This window comes from Bactrocera oleae, chromosome 3, assembly GCF_042242935.1.
Source record: "Bactrocera oleae isolate idBacOlea1 chromosome 3, idBacOlea1, whole genome shotgun sequence".
NCBI lineage: Eukaryota > Metazoa > Arthropoda > Insecta > Diptera > Tephritidae > Bactrocera > Bactrocera oleae.
In genome coordinates, this window is record NC_091537.1 from 60,900,248 (window position 1) to 60,920,761 (window position 20,514).

Consider the following 20,514-nt stretch of genomic DNA (forward strand, 5'->3'; position numbering starts at 1 on the left):
TAAAAACATTACCATACATCACAGCGTTGTAGTGGCGTCACCCGAGGATAGCGCTATGGCAGAGAAGCGGTTTGCGTGGCCCGTTAGCGCGTCACTATCACGCAGAATTACGGAGGGAAGTGGCAGCGGCTGCGATGCCAAGCGTGGAGCAGGTCAGGATAGACTCACTACCCACTTCACGCGTGACTTCCAGCCTTCATACGGTTAAGAGTGAAATGCCAGAGGATCGACTCACTGCGAGGCATTCACTCCTTACCGCAGTAGCATCATCCGCCTCTCCGTGCTCCTGTTGAATAGCTATTATACGATACGATTCTACTCTTCCGCGCTCTGGGAGTGCTAAGCGACTTAGGATGACTTACTTTTGCGTCCTGTGGTGATGATGGCTTCGACGGGGTTTCTACCGCTGCGTGATTTGACGCTCGGATGTTGATGCTTCTGCCCCCCGCTCGTGTATAGCCGTTTAAAAATAATCCCGGACCAAAGGAGATTGTGTTGGCGACCGAAAGTTACGGGTTGAGTCTGTCAGAGGATCAACTCACTACCGAGCTCACCCTTAACGAACGGCGTTCACAACTTAAGACACTAAGACTAGTCAGAGGATCGACTCACTGCTGAGTCTAGTGTCATGCGTGTGATTGCTGTTACAGTCCTGTACTGACTGACTGCTGATGGGCCTGCTTGCTTTCCGTTAGGCCGTGTGTTGCTTGCTCGCGCGCTCGCAACATGTTGCTTTGGGATGGCGTGTGTTGCTAGAAGTGGCGTGGGTTTTCCGTTGCAGCCCAATACTTGTTGTGTTGTTAACGTGGCGTGATTTTACCGTATCGTGTAAAAGCGCTTGCTATGTTTCGTTTTCCTTCTTCTTGCATACCCTTGCTATGTTGTATTTGTTTAAAAGGGTGCGTATTTATGCATAGTGTGGGCTAAATTCCGTATGGATATTTTGTTCTCACACTCCCCCCCACGTCGGTGAGTTTTGCATCAGATGGCAAGCAAAATTTAATGTAATTTAAAATATTTCTTTTCTACAAATTTTCCTTAAAATTTAAGCTACATTAACTGAATTCTTTTCCTTTTACGCCTAATTAAAAATAAATTTTTCTTGGTAATTTACACCTTATTTTCAAATCTTGCTTCAATTACATTAACTTATGAATTCTTATATTTTTCTTTTCTTTTCTTAATTTAAGTATAGATTCTTAAATAATATTTTTGTATTTCTCATCTATCAATTTTTTTTAGCTCTTCTTTTTAATTTCATAGTTTTCTTTCATGTTATTTTAAAAATTCTTTTCTCAAATAAATATAATTACAAATAACTATTTGAAATTTTCCTTGTTCTTTCTCAAGTAGGGTTTTGCGGTTGTTTTTGGCTTCATTTCAATGGTATTCGGCGGTACTAAATTTAAGACGGTGGTTCCCTGTGCCGGTCGTGAGGTCCGTGAGGATCCTTCTGTGGGAAGGCCTCTAGTCCTGTTCCGTTTGCGTCGGCAATGAATATTTTTATGCCTTTAGGTGGAAGCTGTACCGCGGATGGTTGTGACGAAGTCGGTGACTCTACTATTTCTGCGTCATTGGTCAGATTCGCTGTTTACTTTGCTCCTGGAATTGCCGGTATGTCTTGCCATTCTGACAGCTCGCGATTAAATGAATGTGACCGTCTCAATTGGTCACCAAATTTGCTCATTTATATATTTTTTTTATTCTTATTTTATAATTTTTAAACTGTTGCGGCTATGTGGTATGGTTTCAATTCACTGATGTTTGCCGTTTTCTCTTCTCCACCGTCGATTTTTCGAAGTTGGACGATCACTGGTGAGATATGCCTGAGAATTTGATAAGTGCCACCATACTTCGGGGCTAACTTTGCGGCGAAACCCTCAGTGACTTAAGAGAGGTGATGCTCTTTTGCGAGTTTGATCCGTTGTCGCCCTTTCCATATTTTGCCGAACAATTTTGAAGGCTTCCTGCCTCCTACTGGACTTTTCCTCAGCCGTCGTGGGTGTCATAGCTGTGCCGATATTAACTTCGTCGAAGAGGGCCTTTGGCAGTCGCGGCTCTCGTCCTTGTACGAGGAATGCCGGGCTATACCCCGTGGAGGCCGAAATGCTGGTATTCACTGCGAGCTCGATCTCTGGGAGAAAATCGTCCCATCGCTGGTGTCGGGCTCTACTGAGTTGTGCTATAATTCGTTTAATTGTCCGATTGACTCGTTCCGTCGGATTCTCTTGAGGGGTGTAAGATGCGATGAATTGCTGGCGTACTTCTAGTTCCTTTACGTAGTGTTGCCATAGCGTACTAGTAAATTGGACGCCGTTGTCCGAAATAAGAATTTTTGGGACGCCAAATCTTGCGAGGATTCGTTCTCTAAATGCATGATGAAGTCCTTCTGCTGTAGCACGCCTCATGGGGACCAATTCTACCCACTTGCTGAAGCTGTCGAAAAATATCTCTCTTGCTGGTTTCTGCTGTCCTTCCTTGTGTTTCTGGCAGGACTTACACTGGTGTACGTAACGGCTAATGTCGCGGAACATCCCTGGCCAGTAAAATGGGTTAGCCACCAGGGCTACTGTTCGGCGTATACCCATGTGTCCGTCGCGAGGTATATCGTGGTTCGCTTGCAGGACTCTTAGGCGAAGGGATTTAGGCACACATAGCTTCCAGGGTATAGCCTCTTCATCTTGGGATCGACACGGAATGTGGCGATAGAGTTGGCCATCCTTTTCCATGTTGTCCGCGTACTTCTCGGGGTTGGCGGGACCACCAGTTGCATTGTGGCGCCACCGTCGTCGCTTGTCTTATGGTCTCTAGTGGCCGGGACAGTGCGTCCGCTACTAGGTTGAGTTTCCCTTTGCGATACTTGATGTCGAAGGAATGTTGCTGTAATCCTAAAGCCCATTGTGCTACACGACCGGAGGAGCTTTCAATAGAATTCAGCCACTTCAGTGACATATGATCCGTTATCACTTTGAACTTATATCCCTCTAGGTAGGTTCTAATTTTCCGGACTCCCCAAACTATGGCGACGCACTCCTTTTCGGTTGCCGAATAGTTGGTCTCCGCTTATTCAATTCGCGACTGGCCTAGGCTACTACGCGTTCGCTTCCTTCCAGTTTCTGTGTCAGAACTGAACCAAGGCCGATGTTGCTAGCGTCCGTCTGCAAGGTAAATGTCTGGCTGAAATCGAGGACAGGAGCCTCTGTTAACTTGTGCTAAATGCTTTCAAATGCTTCTTGTTGCTCAGCTCCCCATTTCCAGTGTCTCCTTTTCTTTAAGAGGGTAGTGAGCGGCTGGCTCATCGTCGCGAAGTCGGGTACAAAGCGGCGATACCAGGAGGTTATCCCAAGATATTGGCGTACTTCTTTCACGCTAGTTGGGGGCTTCAGCTCCTGGATTGCTGCTACTTTCTCGGGGTCGGTGTGGATGCCTTTGTCACTGATCACGTGACCTAAATACCGGAGTTCCTTCTTAAAAACCTCGCATTTCTCAGGATTGATTCGAAGGTTGGCCTGTTGTAATCTCTGTAGTACCTTTCGTAAGTTCTGTGTGTGTTCGTCGAATGTAGAGCCTATGACAATTATGTCGTCGAGGTAAGCGAAGGCGTGTGGTTCTATCTCAGGGCCTATGACCTGGTCGAGTACCCTCTGGAACGTCGCAGGTGCTGAATGTAAGCCGAATGGCATGACGCGCTATTGGAATAGGCCACGCCCAGGTACAGTGAAGGCTGTGTATGGGCGGCTGCCTTGCTCTAAAGGTATCTGCCAGTAGCTGTTCTTGAAGTCCAGACTACTCATATACCTGGCTTGTTGTAACTTGTTTAATATGTGTTGTATCCTAGATAAGGGGTATGCATTGGGCACTGATCGGGCGTTGAGCTGCCGATAATCCACGCATAAACGCCACTTACCGTTCTTCTTCCGGGCCAATACAATCGGCGCGCTATGTGGGCTGTGAGACGGTTCGATACATCCGTTCGATAGCAGCTCATCGATCTCGTCGTTAATAATAGCTTGCATCTCTGGATTTCGTGGAAAATATCGTTGCTTGATGGGGCGGTTGTCGGTCATAGCGATTTTATGCTCCGCCACTGTCGTCACTCCTCTCATCTTTTTGAAGCTCTTCCGCTAAGAAGTCGCGTATGCGGGCCGCTTCGTTTCTCTGGTTGGTGGTCGATCTAAGCTCGACTCTATTAATCGTCCTGCACTTTAGCTTAAGTGTTTTATTGCGCTTCGTCCTACTGGGTTTTAGTAGTCGGCTATTTGGTGTAGTTGGGGTTGCGGTATCTACCATTTCTGATGGCATGATGTAGAAGGCCGCTGAATGCTGAGCATCTGCCGCTGTCAGCACTGCCTGGTGACCTCCGCAGGACAACTTAACTTCCATGCTCCCCAGTGTATCTAATCCGAGTATGACGTCATCAATCGCACCGGGCATAACATGTAACACTGCTTGGAGCGATGACTGTCCGAGTTGGATGTTGGTTTCTACGGCGTCGTAAGTCTTGCTGGTGGTGCCGTCGGCCATTTGAATTTGCATGGCTAAGGTTACCTTCTTGCCATTCCCGGTTGCGTCCATACGTTCTGCAAATCGTGACGATACGAAACTTTTTGAGGCGCCGGTGCCGATGACGGCTTCCGCCGGTTCTCCGCCAAGCTTGATGAAGGCGTATAACCGGCCGCGCTCCTGATGCATAATTACTGCCGGTTCGGCGCTGAGTTCTGTGGGTCCGACGCGCTTTTTTCCTGGCAGAACCCTCGGCCGTTTCCCAGTAATCGGCCGCAACATTTTTTGGTTAGCACACCCGATCGGCCACACTCCCAGCAAAATATCTTTCTGGGATTACGGCACATCCTATCATAGTGTTCTTCCTGGCCACATCTCCTGCATGTGTTTTCACGCATAAAAGCTTGTCTCGTGGGTGGTTGTTGCTGATGCGCGTTTACCGTCGTATTGTGTTGGGAAACCGTGTGACGCTGGGTGAACGTGCTGATGCGGATTGGACGGGTGGGTGGTCCGGCCGCGTTGTATTTCTTACCTCGTGGTCACCTAGGATGTGTTTCGTCATCTCACGGCGAGATGTCTCTACTGCTCGTCGATCTCCTTAATGGATTCCTTCGTACTCTTCTGCAAGTGTGATAAGTTCGGCCAGTGTCTCGAAATCTCGACGCTGAATATAGAGTAGATAATCGGTGTGACTATTTCGAAATGCATAGCGAGAACGTAATCTTTATATTTTTCGCTCACGTGTTGTCTTCGTTGCCGTATGTCATCTTCGAGGCGTTCGAAGTAACGTGCTGGTAAGAAACGCAAAAAATATCTTTTGAAGGTGGTCCAACTCCTCCAATGTTCGTTGTTGTTGCGATACCATTGGAGAGCGGAACTCGGGAATGGTTCTTGGAAGAAGGTCTGTGTCTATCATGTATACTTCAGAGAACTCTTCCAACCGTTCGATGAACGCTAATGGGTCTCTCCCGCCGTCGTATTTTACGGACCTCTTCCTCACCTGGTCGATAATAAGTGCGAATGTAACTATCTTGTTCTGTTGAAGTGACATGCCGTTATTCGGCATGATTATTGGTGGCGGCTGTCGTCGTGATGATTCCGTGAAAATGTCCGCGGTTCCTCTGCCTTGATCTGGAGGAAGTGGTGTCTTCTGATCGCCTTCGTCTCGTGAAACGAACTCATTTGCTTTGTGTGCAGCTTCCATTTTTTAAATTTTTTCTTCTTGGTTGCCCGTTATGCGCTTCCGAATTTCCCGCGTGGTGCCTATGTGGTTAACGCCCAAATTTTCCGCGAAGAGATTAGTTACTCCTTAGATACGTTGATATGTCATTTACACATAAGAAATGTCATTTTCCGTGTTAAATCTCCTCCTGATGTAGTACGATTTGCAGAGTCTCTGCTCGGGCGCTAATTGTAACGAAGCTTTTTGCTGCCCCTGCTTCTTGTGATTTGCTGAGATATACTCGCCGTGTCCAGGGTTTGTTACAATAAATTTGTAAAGCGATGCCAAGCGGGGAGCAGGTCAGAGGATAGACTTACTACCCACTTCACGCGTGACTTCCAGCCTTCGAACGGTTAAGAGTAAAATGCTTGCCAGAGGATCGACTCACTGCGAGGCATTCACTCCTTACCGCAGTAGCGTCATCCGCCTCTCCGCGTTCCCGTTGAATAGCTTTTATACGAAAGCGTATTCTACTCTGCCGCGCTCTGGGGGTGCTAAGCGACTTAGGATGACTTACGTTTGCATCCTGTGGTGATGATGGCTTCGACGGGGATTCTACCGCTGCGTGATTTGACGCTCGTGTGTGCTACGACGACGACTCCGGGATGTTTCTGCCGGCGCTCGTGTAAGCTTGGATGACGATATCCTGCTGCGTGCGTTGACGCTCGGATGTTGATGTTTCTGCCCCCCGTTCGTGTATAGCCGTTTAAAAATAATCCCGGACCACAGGAGATTGTGTTGGCGACGGAAAGTTAAGGGTTGAGTCTGTGAGAGGATCAACTCACTACCGAGTTCACCCTTAACGAACGGCGTTCACAACTTAAGACACTAAGATTAGTCAGAGGATCGACTCACTGCTGAGTCTAGTGTCATGCGTGTGATCGCTGTTACAGTCCTGTGCTGACTGACTGCTGATGGGCCTGCTTGCTTTCCGTTAAGCCGTGTGTTGATTGCTCGCGCGCTCGCAACATGTTGCTTTGGGATGGCGTGGTTTTTCCGTTGCAGCCCAATACTTGTTGTGTTGTTTACGTGGCGTGATTTTACCGTATCGTGTATAAGCGCTTGCTATGTTTCGTTTTCCTTCTTCTTGCATACCCTTGCTATGTTGTATTTGTTTAAAATGGTGCGTCTTTATGCGTTGTGTGGGCTAAATTCCGTATGGATATTAAGTTCTCACACTACAAATGATTGGGAGCAGTTGTAATTTTTTGATATTCTAATTAACTGCACTGGGACAGAGTTGAAATACGCAACACAACAAAAATATTGAAGTTTGACAACACTACAACCAAATTTTAAACCTTCAACCAAAATGCCGTTGTGTTAAACCGTAATAAGGGCTTAAATTACAATTTTAAAGAATCTTTAAATTGATTTACTATCAATTTAAGAAAATGCTGCATTTATGCATAATTATTACAATTATAAATATTATTTATCCCAGCAGAAACTTGTTCCTTGATCGGAGGCATGCGGACCTCGCTGTGCAAATGTTCGACCGGAGACATCAAGGGCATCCTTTAATCGTCCGGAATGCAGTATTTTGACACGTATGTAGATTCCTCGTCTGCATTTCACTAAATACTGGTGTGGCGTAGTTTGTTAAAGGCCGGTCGATTGCCTTTTATGTTGCCAACAACGTTTCTTTGTCTCTTTCTTATGAGCTGCATGCTAGCGACTTGAGGATTTTGTTGCGGCTCTGTACTTTGGCAGTTATCGCGGTAAGGAGTAAATAGCAGGCTATCGAATGTAACAGCTTAAAATCTTAGGGTTGTTAACAGTAGGAATTTTAACGTCATCGACTGTGATGTTAACATCCAGTCTGTACTCTTCGTGAAGTTCATGAATATGGTCGCTGTGGATTTAGTGGGGGAGAGTGTCAAGCTCTTTTCAGAGAAGATGCGAGAAAGGTCGGAGCGCTAGCCGTATACTTTCGAACACATGCCACCGATTTCATTGCCAGACATCAATATTGTACAATCATCTGCGTATGAGGTGATGGAAATTAACACTGGTGGTTGAGGGAGTTTCGAAATATAGAAGTTAAACAGTATCGGGGAGGGGACACCACCCTGCGCAACCCTATGTTTAATTCTTCGTAATTTAGAGTTTTGGCTTCGAAACAGTACGGATGATTGCCGACTGCTCAGATAGTTCATAGTCCACCTTTTTAGCCCTGGAAGCAGCGTGGATTGTTCGATACTCTCAAGTAGCATTGTATGATTGACTGCGTGAAAGGCTTTTTGCCAACGCTACGAGGATCATCCTCTCACAGGACGGTTTTTAATTTAGGCCATGAACCATTTGGGCGTATATGACGCTAAGTGCTGTGGTGATACTGTGCACCTTACGGAAACCATGTTGATGGTCTGCTAGACACAGGTGGTGAGTAAACGTCGGGAGTAACAAGGCCTCAAGTGTCTTCACTACTGAGGAAAGGAGAATTACCGAACAATAAGACTCTTCTTGGTTCGCGAATTTCTCAGATTTCCGAAGTGGAACCAATTTTCCGACTGTTCACACATCGGGTATTTGAAGCGTAGTCGGCGGAAGGTTGAGGACCTTGGTTAGATAGATGTTTTAGCATCAACATGTTTATTCCATCTGGGCCAATGGATTTGGATGATTTAGCCTTGTTGATAACACTCAGAACTCTCTCATCGGAGAAAGTAAGTGACGCGCAGTATCTTAGCACTTTGTGCAGCAGTCCACTTAATTTGATTTACCATTTGCCGAATCTCCAGTTAGCTTTCTTAAAGTGAGCAAAGATGTGGTTGTCCACAAAAATCAAGTCGGGAGGTTTCTTGATCGAGGTAATTATAAGCAGATGTTCTGATGCGAGGGTTAGCATAGGTCGCCAAGTTATGCTATTTATCAGACCACCACTAGTGATGGTAATATCCGGAGAGCTATTACAAATGCCCATAATTCTGGAGAGGGCTTCGTCATTCATTGTGCAGAATGTCGAATCGTATATCTATTCCGGCAGCTGATATTGCCCTGTGTTTTAATATCTTTAAACATACTTATCTTTGACAATGCCGAGACAATACAAAACATATACACAGAAACAAACGATTTTATGCAATACGCATGCACTCCCCAATCAACGATTCAAACATAAAACACAACAGAAAACAAAAAAAAATGTAAGACGGGTGTATATTCCCCCATTTTAAATGAATTACATAAGCAGTGTTAGTAAAAAAAACTAAACGCAGTGTTCATATGAATAAAGTTTAAACATTTTCTGTCCTTCGAGCTTATTAAAGAGCTCAGCGAAAATAATAAGCCATAAATAAAAAGCCCTGTTATAATTACATACAGGTAATATAAAAAAAGCATTGTTTTAAGTACAGGCAATAAAAAAGCCTTGTTATTCACAAAGGCGATATACAAAGTGAAGACTCCTGATGGGAATCGGATAATATTTTAATGACAAAAATCCCACTTTTCAAGAAAACCTGCGTTCACATGGGGACTCTTTTGATCCTCATAATCAGCAAATTCTCTTTTGTGTCGCTCAGTGTCTCTCAGTTAAATCGAGTTTTACTGTCATTCCTTTTCACAAAATTTTCGCAAAAGTTTGTGTAGCTCGGCTACGCGACACTTAGAGTGCGTTTCATATTTCATTTGTATGTTGGGATGGTGGTCTCACATTTTTGGTTGCAAGGAATTACCATGAATGTGGTAGAACAATATGCATAATACCCGCTTAATAGTTTCAAAGAAATACTTAAGTCGAGATTTCCTTAATCCATCAGAATGTATTTATATGTATGTATTTATAACAGGAATTTTTTAATCTTTCGGAAAGTATTAATCCATAATTTTTTTACTCCATATTTTTCTCTATTTATTATAAAACATTCTTGAATTACTTACAATTCTTGTTTTAAATAAAATGATATACGAACGAAATCATTTTCGGTTAAAAGAAATAAATATGAAAGCATCTTAATATTTTATGAAAATATAAAAAAGTAAAGTTTCAATTTTTATTAGAATTTATTTATGTATATCATAACATTTAATACTGCTATATTTATTAATTTAAATTGAATATTTTTGAGTATCTTAATTGTCTCTTATTTACAATTTTTCAAAATATATCTGTTATTTTATGCATGCATAGATAACAGAATTCAAATTTCTGAACGAATGGTACGAACATTTGAAACCGAGCGCTCTTGCAACCATGAAAATAATTTGGAAATGAAAAGGAATGCTGAGAAGTGTAACAGTAAGCTGTTACGAACAAGAACAAAAAGCGTGCCACCCAAGCACGAGTGACACGGTCCCTTCGTCTTTCCTAGTCGTGCCCTCGCCCACAATAAACCGGTTTGGGTTACAAAAGAGTCTGTGTGTAAACTAGCACAAATTGACTCACAAGAATTATGGGTAATGGTCATCAAAGAAAGAATTATAAAACAGTGATATATTTAGACACGATAAATCTTTTTAGGAGGAGGCGATAAAGCAGAGTTGAATGCTCATGAAATAATACTTAGGTATTATTTTATATTACAAAGAAGCTAGGAAACAAAAACATTGTTAACAGTGGATGGATTTTTTCTATTAAATATGTATAATGAATTAGGAAATCCTATAAGATATAAAGCAAGACTAGTAGCACGAGGGTTTACCCAAAAATATCAAGTCGATTATGATGAAACATTATTAGCATTAGCAGTCCAATATAATTTAAAAGTACATCAAATCGATGTTAACTGGAGAAGGCAATTTACGAGCTCAAAAAAGCAGCTAAATGCTGGTTTGAAGTATTTGAGGAAGCATTGAGGAGTTTGATTTTACTAATTCTACATCGTTGTGTAAATGTTCTTCACAGAGGTGAAAGTAAGGAAAGCATGTATGTATTACTATTTGTTTATGATGTGGTAATAGCTACAGGAATCATGACAAGAATGGATAGTTCCAAAAAATATTTATTGGAAAGGTTTAGAATGACTAACTTGAAAAACCTACGACATTTAATAGGCAAAATAATAGAAATGTATGAAGATGAAGTTTGTTTAGGCCAGGTTGCTTATGTTAAAATGGTTATAAATAAATTTAATATGTGTGATTGCAGTTTGTACCCCTCTACCGAACAAACTCAATTATGAATTGCTTAACTCAGATGAAAATTTTGATGCGCCATGCCGTAACCTTATAGGTGGTTTAACGTACGTAATGCTATGTACTCGTCCAAATTTACCTACTGCAGTAAATAACTTGAGTATATACAATAGTAAAAATAATTCTGAATAATGTTTAAAAAGGATACTCAGGCACTTGAAGGGAACCATTAATATGAAAATAATTTTTGAGAATGCGGATTTTGAAAATATAATAGTTGGTTATGTAGATTCTGACTGGGGTGGTAATGAGATTGATAGGAAAAGTACAACGGGTTATTTGTTTCATATGAATGGTTCAAATCTAATTTGTTAGAACACGAAAGGACATAGATCGGTAGCCTCATCAACCGAAACTGTTAGGGAAGTTGTATGGTTGAAATATCTTCTAAATAGTGTAAATATCAAACTTATATGTCCCATTAAAGTTTATGGAGACAAACTATGGGTGTATCAGCATAGCGAACAACCCCTCATGTTATAAAAGAGCCAAACATATTGATATTACATATAATTTAACTAAATAGCAAGTTGAAAATAATATGATTTTTCTCGAGTTTATTAATTCAGGTAATCAACTTGCTGACATATTTCCGAAGCTATTGCCTGCTGCAAGATTTTTAGAATTACGAAACAAGTTACTTCATGATGACTAATCAATTTATTCTTCGTTTCTGAATATTAATAGTCGTTTATTTGTTTATTAATGAAAAAATGTATCTTACAAATTTAAGAAATTAATCCATATTTATTTAAATAAAGAGAAATATTGTATTGTATTCATGTTAAAAATTAAAAAAAAAATTAGTTACTGAAATTTTATATACTTGTAATGTTCAGTGATCTGATCGGGTTTTTCTGGGTTTTCCCCTTTTCCCCCAGAATACACAACAAACACGTTAGAATAAGTGATGATAATATATATTTAAGTAGTAAATCTTTAAGTTCGATTTTTATTATGAATGTTATTTTATCCAATATAACGGTTGTGTAAAAAAAAATGCGATAAATCTATATATAAATACATCAGAGACACCAAATTCTACACCCGAAATGGTACGTCAGCTCTTTAAGGAAGTCGGTGTCAAAATTGGACTGTGGGGTGACACCACCTTTAAGTGAAATCGCATTTTCCTGACCTAGTCACCTATTTCGACCAAATTCGGTACATAACATTATCTTTACATTCCTATGTGAAAATGCGAAAATGTGCGAAACTAGAGTACAACGTAAGTATATATTCCCATATTACACAATTTTAAATTCCAACTGATTTTTTCACTTTCCAGTATACAAATCAACTACCATTGAATGTATCGGGATAAAACTTTGTACAGATAGTGCCTTTAAGGTGTACCACCTTATGACCAAAAATGTAAAAACCACACTACAACTGTTCGATCTCCCAGATATCGAATACGTGGACCCCAGCGCCTATTGCCAACATTTTACATAATGTATCGGTAGATATCTGTGAGATTAATCAAATTCGGAGGGGATCCTTATCTGATAATAATATGTATGTCTACATATCAAAAATGGGTTGAATCGGATCAATATTTAACTTAGCCCTCCATATACATAATAAAGATTTTCCAACCTCCAGTTGACTTTATACCACATATAGTGGTCAATATGTGAGTTATCTTAATGAAATTAAGAGAGCGTGTTTTTCTAACATCAGTGTATCTTTGAGCCTAAAATGGTGCCCTAGCCCCCAAATAACTAATATAAGTGTTTTCACTTATGAAACTCAGAGTGCATCTTTTTCTGTTAATTATATTTGGTGATGCCAAAACCCCAACTCTCATATACTCCATATAGTGATTTCTTTTATTTTATTCTAACAAACCTTATGCCGAATATATTGGTCAGTGTGTGATTTATATACACATAGCCAATAAAGTCTGCGTTCACCCGACACATTTTTCTAAGTGAAGTAAAAACACAATGTAAATAGGTAATTCAGTTCAAATTTTCTGCATGTATGTCTTCTTTATATTCTTAAATTCAAAATGCAAAAACAAAAATGTATATTTCTATTTTCATTTTTGTGATAACGAAGGACCCAAAATTAAAAATAAAGAAAAAAATGGTACACAACAAATCCAAAGCTAGAGCCACAGAAGGAGGAGGAGGAGTTATTATTATTATTATTGTATTTTATATTATGTACTTAAATTCACAAAATGGTTCAAATATTTTCTTCAAAACAACAAATAACATTAGATACAATGGCGCTATTGGGCTTTGTCACACTTTCTTAATTTAAATTTAAAATTTTGATCGCTTTTTTTACGCGTTCTGATATACTTCAAGAATACGAATATACCATAGAAACGAAGCGACGATAACAACGACAACAATTTAGAAACGACAACGGGAATAGGGCCGATTATTTGCTTAAAAATTTCATTTCAATCTATTCACAATTTTGTCGAACAATGAATATTGAATTATTTCGCAACATTTTAAATGTAAAGTATTGCCAATACCTGAAGGAACTTAGTCCTTACTTTTTTGTCAATAAGTTAATATTCAATTATTTAATTCTTCTACATGGATATTAATATTATAACGAATACTTACGAGCTAGCAGCTATTCCACAATTACATTTGACACTGTCGGTTTGCAAAGGACACTGCGGCAGCGAATTATCTTCATTAAGGCCCGTATGTCTTGCAACGTCAACGTCGTCCACCCATTGAAAGAAATTACATGGTTTTGCTTTGGCACATACGTAAAATAACTTGCCCTTATTCGGTCCTTCTTTTTTAACAGTACATCTAAAATAAAATAAAATTTTTTTTGGAATATTTAAATAGAAATTGGTCAATGTAGTAAAAATCAGTTTTGTTGGAGTACAGAAAGAAGTAGTATTTTTTTTATTTATACACACACACATTTTTTGGTTATGTAACACTATACCTACTGTTTTGCTTGTTGATGGCATCCTGTGCATTGGATGCTTATTGTGGGTCGAATATTACGCTGTAATTTGCTACTCCAGTTAAAGTGGACAGTTTCTATAGATTGTACTCCCTCTTTTTCTTTAATTTGCGTATGAGCAGTATCTAAAGAATTCTGATTTAAAAACGTGCTTGGTTTATGCTTGCCCGTTCCCCATGGAAAATCTTTTAAATCAGGAAAAGTGTCGTCATAATTTAAATCCAGATTTTCTACACAAGGTGTTTTAGTCGGACAGTTTTCTGTGGGAACAAAATCCTCCTTTTGGGTAAACAAGCTATCACTGCGGGAAGCCTGCATATCAGCTAAATTTTCGTTTTGTATAACAACTTTAGATATAATTTCATCGAAATCATCATCACTGTTAAAAAACTCATCCAAAACTACATCCCTAACTGCTGAATTATCAAATCGTTCAGGACTTTTTTGTTGTTCATTATTTAATGCTAGAAAATAAAATTAGAAATTATGCAAGGTTCAGAAATTATTATAGTATATATTTACCGGATGTAAAAAACGAACTAATGTTTTTATTTGTACTTTGAGTTTTCGTGTTTTTATTTTTTTGGTCATTTTTAGTTTCAGATACTAATTTTGATTCACCCATATTTCGCTTTTTCTGAATATTTGCTGAGCTTTCTGGCGCTCTAGTGGAATTGAAATTTCTAAGAGAGACCAATGGAGCTACACCAGCAGATGTTATAGTATCATCAATAATTCCCACAATGTCACCAGCACTCTTTACTTGTTCTAGATTAATATTAAACAAATCACGGAGTTGTTGATCACAACGCAAACATGAAGTATACCAACCAGAAGGTGCATTAAATATATTTTTATAGTATAAAGAATTAAATTTAAATTTTATCAGTTTTACATTTGGACCACAACGCTGACAAGTTTCTGGTAAAATTCTTGGTTCTAAACATTCTACTGGTAACCAAATAGCATTCTTACAATCAGGAAAATTCATACAGCCAACGTAATGTTCCTTATTACTGTTTTTTTGTCGTAAAGTCAATGGTGCTATGGAACATTTCGGACATTGAAACAATTCTGTTATGGAATTATTCGTGATATTTTGATTTTCCACGTTTTCATCCCTGCGATTGCCCGTTGTTGTAGGATTTTCATTTATTCTTTAAAGAAATACAATTAAATTTATGTAATGAAATATTAGCTAAGACTTTCGAAAATTACCGCAAACCAATTTTATTGTCCATAGCAGTTACTTTTTCTGTTATTTGTGTGTATGCTTCGAGATACTTTTGAATTTGTTCATTCAAGACCACCTTAGGATCCTTTTTTCCTGTGCAGATATCTTTTAAGTCTGACTCAAACTCTGCTCTTAACATGGGTTTTGCTAATGTTAAATTCATGGCATCATATCCTTCATATAAACCCATTCCTATTAAGCCTGGAACAAGACACCCTTTATCTACCACACCAATGTATCCTATATGTGCATATAAATTTTTATTCACAAAATAATAAAAAACATTAAAATTGTATTTATCGAAGATTATTTGCTCAGGGTACCTCTTTCTTTGATTGTATTTATATGTTCAGCATGAGTGGCATCAGTTCCAATGCCATGTTTTTCCATTAAAACAATTAAATCAGCCTCTGTCAATAGTGGAGGAGCAGTAGTGGCTCCTTCTTGCATTGATATTTCAGTGGGTTCAAATAATTGTCCTGTGTTGGAAGTTATCAAATTAATCTGACCATTTATCAACAAAAGCCAATTACCTCGTTCATATTTGTGTATTTGTTTTGCATTCCATTTTTCGTAAATATATATGTCTAAGTAGTTTCGTTCGTGAATGCAGAGACCAGTCGCCGTAAACTTTTCACCGGCTATATTGATATTAATGATAGTTTCCGAACCAACTGCATCTTTACTGACACAAGCCAGAAAATGTCGACATATTAACTCGTATACTCGTGAATCATTACCGTGTAGGTCTGGAAAAATTTGAACAAACATTTTATACAAAGATCTGGTATATATTAGCATAATACATATTTATGGCTTAGATTTTATTGTTGGTAAATTAAAATAGTTTATACAAAGATGTGGTATATAGGTTATCATAATACATAGTTCCGTGAAGATATAATGCTTGAAATGACTATAATGGATGTGGTATATGTATCTCCAAAATTCAACAAATAGAAAAAACCATCATTAACGCCTCTAGCCCTATAATTAGTAAAGGTCCACATTTTGGTTTTAATAAATATTGTCTAATGATAATTTCAGCAGTACTAAATGAAGAGTTAAAAAAAATAAATTAGTAGTAATTTTGATGAAAAGGATGATCTGTATATTTCGTCATTCTTTTGGCAAGTTGAGGATACTTTGGCAATGAGGAATGTAGTTAAATTGCTGAATTCGGTTTTTCCAAATGTAGATGACGAACATTTTCAAATAAATATTTTTATTTAATATTGTCGGCTTAAATTCCACAATACATATTTTTTTTTTTTATTTCTTAACAAATATTTCATTAAAACAATTTATTAAACTGCAGTTTCGGATATTTTACTCATTTTTATTGACAAACATACCTCGCTAAGTGAGTACTCGAATTAACGAAAAGTTCAATATAACGAACTGACTGACAATATATTCGTTATTTAGGAATACTGCTGTAATTTGAAACAAAATATATTATTAAAGCTGAAGAAAATAAAAATTCGAAATAACGAACTGGCCTGACAATTAAATTAATATGTTCGTTATTTCAAAATAATGCTGTAATTTGAAACAAAATATATTTTTAAAGTTTATGAAAATAAGAATCGAAACGTTCCTCAATAGGCATGGAATAGATGTTATTATAAGGAAAATACCTTTAAACCTTCAGTGGTATAACTTAAAAATAATTCTAATTTGCTGGTAGCATTGTTTTTTAATATCTGAAAGGTTTCATGATGCAATTCCATTAAAATGTGATTAGTTTAGCAAAACGGAATTTCCGTCTATTGCTAAATTTATCATTTTTAAATTTAAATCAAGTTTTTTATAAGTTCTTACTTTTTAATATTGGGAACAATGGATTTACAGATACATATAGATAAACTAACCTGTTACTAGCTTTGTAGGATGAATCGGTGGATGAGCCTGATCACTTTTGTTGCCATTTCGTGGATTCGCCCCCCATTCGTTTACACGTTGTGCAAACGTTCCCCAGTTTGGGTGTGCTGTGAACTGTTCTATCAAAGAACTAAAAAAAATATATAGAGACACATATAGGCATAAGTAGAAGAATTTTTTAATACATACGGTAAATCTATATCCTTCGAAAATTGATTAGTTTCAGTGCGTGGATAACTAATTATACCCTTGGTGTACAGTTTTTCTGCTATGGTCATTGTTTCTTTAGCTGAAATTTTAAGTTTACGCGAACTCAGTTTTTCCATCTCTACGGTGTCCAATGGAGTTGGTCGCCATTTATGTTTGCTTTTAGTTATTACATCTTCAACTTTCGCTTTCGGATCAGCTAAACAAAGTAACAGGTAATCTTCACAAGCTAGTTTATCAAACAATCTATTTCGCGCCCAAAGAAAGTCTACTGTGAGGTCGCCGATCGTATGTAAAACTATTTAAGTAACAGTTTTCTTTGTTATTTTTTATACCAACTATTAAAATTATTAAGTAAATGTTAAACTATATATCCCCCAACGAAGAGCCTCAAAAATTATTCTTTTTTTAAATCGTCTTATTTTGACGATTACAAATCCGTGAGCGGAAAGTGAAATTTTTCAATAATTTATGTATATACACCCAGAAAAAGTTTGCGTACACGCTAATATCTTATTTTCTTTTGTTAAAAAACAAGTTTTTTATACTAAATTTTAGAGCATAATCATATTAAGAGATTTATTACTAGTCTATTGCACAATCCCATAGCATTTAAAGCAATGAAAATCTGACACCATTGTTTTATAGACAAATTTACAAAAAGTAGTAATTTGGCAGCGTAGAAAAAGTCTGCGTACAAGTAGTAAAATGGGAATTCCGTACGTAATAACCAAATGTAAAAGTGTCGGAAACTTATAGTTTTACTTGTTTTCGTAAAAGTAGAAAATTTAAAAGATTTTTGTTCTATTCAAGGTGAAACTCGTAACGCTTTGCAAAGTGTGAAGCAAAACCTTCGGCCTACTGCATCCACAATCGATCGAAATGTTAATATAAATTTTAAGAAATCCCTCTGCACTAACACTATTCGCAAATAAAAAAAAACATGGTTTTATGGTCAATTCGCATACAAGAACTCATTCATATCGCTAGTCAATAGGTCAGTGCATAATGCTGTCGCGAAAGAGTACTTAAATAGGCCCCGGGAGTTTTGGCAGAAAGAAAGTACCTCAAGCATGTGTTACACGAGGAATGGGCTCACAGCCCTTCGACAGAAACCTCTAAACTTGTCTATTCCATGCCAAAACCCTTAACGTAAGTTTTAAAACGTTGGGGATATCCGACTTCCTATTAAATTTTAAAAAAAATTAGTACGACGAATAACTTTATTAGACTTATGTACCTTGTGCGCAGACTTTTTCTAATAGATTTTATATTTATCCGTATTTTTTTATTTTGTTTTTTGACTGCTATTTAATAACTTTTATTTTCATACAACTATATATTTAATTCCTTTTAATGGATATCAAATAAATTGGTTTTTATAAAATGTATATAGAGTTATTCTTTCCAACAATTTATTTTTGTTGATACCTTGTAGACTTCTTTTGCCCAGTGTATGTTTGTGAAAAAAAAATACTGAAGAAATGTAATAGTCACAATTTCTTTTGCGCCGTAATCTGAAGGTATGGACGTATAGAGGGGTTCGTCGTACTATTTCCGCACTGGCGGCCTCCGGCCGCACTTCAATAAAATAACCCTGGTCGCTCTAACACCGGCGTGCTCCTTCCCTTGCCGATTTGGTTACAGTTTTTATAACATATAAATATTACCATATTTACCATTTATAGTCAAAAAAATTAGGTGCTTATCTTATATTTGCATTTACCTTTTAATTTCCAAAATGGTTCTGAAACAAAGGCTTCTATTTCTTTATACCTCTCCGCGACAAAACCTAACGTAGGTATCTGACAACTTCCATAAGATATTAGCTTATCAGCAATTTTTTCAGGGAATAAACGTTGTAGTCTCATAGTCTGAAATCTTGTTATTGCTGCTCCTGTTCTAAGATCAAGCTCCGTTCTTACATCAACAGCGTCACTTAATCTCTTATTAGGTTCTTTTAATTCGCGAAGAGCACGGCGAACAGAAGCCTTGGTAATTTCTGAGAAAATTGATCTGTATACTTTGATGTTTGGTTTCACCTTGCGACACACGTCTATTATTTCATATCCTATATTTTCTCCTTCCCTATCACAATCCGTCCAAATAATGAGTCCATTGCAGCTACGAACTTCTCTTTCTAATGTTCTCAAAATTGGTTGGTAATTCTCATGGCATGTTTTTTGTACTGGTGCTGTAAATAACACTTGAGGATCTACTTCATTCCATCGACGATATACTCCAACAAACTCTAATTTCAATAGATGACCCGACACCGAGGTCATTACCATTTTACTCTTTCGTTCATTTACTTCCGTTTCGAAATCATAGATTTTGTTATAAACTGAATATCCTTCTCGCTAGAAATCACAATATTATCTACTTTTTCATGAGTTTCTTATTTCAATCATCTTACTCTAATTGTGGCTCCATTTGACAAAAGACCTGCGATTGTTTTTGCAGCATCGTTTTTCTCGGCCACATTTAAGTACTTCATATAAACACTTGATTGTTGACTATACCTATAGCAGAAAATGTTGGTATACGCCCAATATTTAGTCAACCTTAGCATTTAAAAAACTGGGCCTTCACAATTATTTCTTAAGTATTGTGACGAACACGGATAATACACATGGTATAATACTGTGCTTACATTGTGACTCTTTTGACCCTCATTATCGGAAAATTCTCTTTTGGTGTCGCTCTGTGCATTCACACGAGCAAATAGAGTGCAGCAACTCAAATCGAGTTTTTCTGTCATTCCTTTTCATAAAATGCTCGCACATGTTAGTGCGTTTCGGCTACGCAACACTTAGAATGTGTGGCATATTTCAGTTGTATGTTATGGTCTCACATTTTGCTTGCTTTTAATATTTTATGTAAATATAAAAAGGTGGCCCTTAGTCTTTCCTCGTCGTCTCCTCTCACATAAAAAGCCACTTTACACACACTTTTGTAATCCAAACCGGTTTATTGTGGGCGAGGGCACGACGAGGAAAGACGAAGGGACAATGCCATTCGTATTCGGGTGGTACGCTTTGTGTTCTTGTTCGGAACAGCTCGCTGCTACCCTTTTCAGCATTCCTTTTCACTTTCAAATTCTTTGAATGGTTGCACGAGCGCTCGGTTTCAAATGAATCTATACCATTCGTTCCGAAATTTGAAATCTGTTATCTATTTTTTGTATGTGATATGCAAATATGTATGCATAGAATAATAGAAATATTTTAAAAAATTGTAAATAAGGAGAAAATTAAGATACTCAAAATTCAGTTTTAATTTTATGAAAAGGAAGGACAGAAAAACTCAATTTAAGTTGATGGACTCTTTTTGCTCGTGTAAATGCACAGAGCGACACCAAATGAAAATTTGCCGA

The 20,514-nt window shown here is 38.1% G+C and overlaps 1 protein-coding gene across 4 annotated transcripts in view; it reads right to left on the reverse strand.

Annotated features, from left to right (window-relative positions):
- Window positions 1-19,801, reverse strand: part of Top3alpha (topoisomerase 3-alpha) — a 52,682-nt gene extending 32,881 nt beyond the window's left edge. The window contains exons 1-10 of one of the 4 annotated variants that reach the window (XM_036364869.2): window positions 19,555-19,799; window positions 18,865-19,498; window positions 17,121-17,436; window positions 16,922-17,061; window positions 15,581-15,796; window positions 15,371-15,526; window positions 15,032-15,287; window positions 14,336-14,970; window positions 13,797-14,277; window positions 13,453-13,650 (exon numbers count right to left, since the gene is read on the reverse strand). In XM_036364869.2, the coding sequence (XP_036220762.2) occupies window positions 13,453-13,650; window positions 13,797-14,277; window positions 14,336-14,970; window positions 15,032-15,287; window positions 15,371-15,526; window positions 15,581-15,796; window positions 16,922-17,061; window positions 17,121-17,436; window positions 18,865-19,498; window positions 19,555-19,710 (3,188 nt within the window). In that variant the 5' untranslated portion in view covers window positions 19,711-19,799. Of the gene's footprint in view, window positions 1-13,452; window positions 13,651-13,792; window positions 14,278-14,335; window positions 14,971-15,031; window positions 15,288-15,370; window positions 15,527-15,580; window positions 15,797-16,921; window positions 17,062-17,120; window positions 17,437-18,864; window positions 19,499-19,554 lie in introns of those variants that run through there. The other 3 variants (XM_014243357.3, XM_014243356.3, XM_070106715.1) reach the window with 3 other exon arrangements.
- Between the last annotated feature and the right edge of the window lie 713 nt (window positions 19,802-20,514).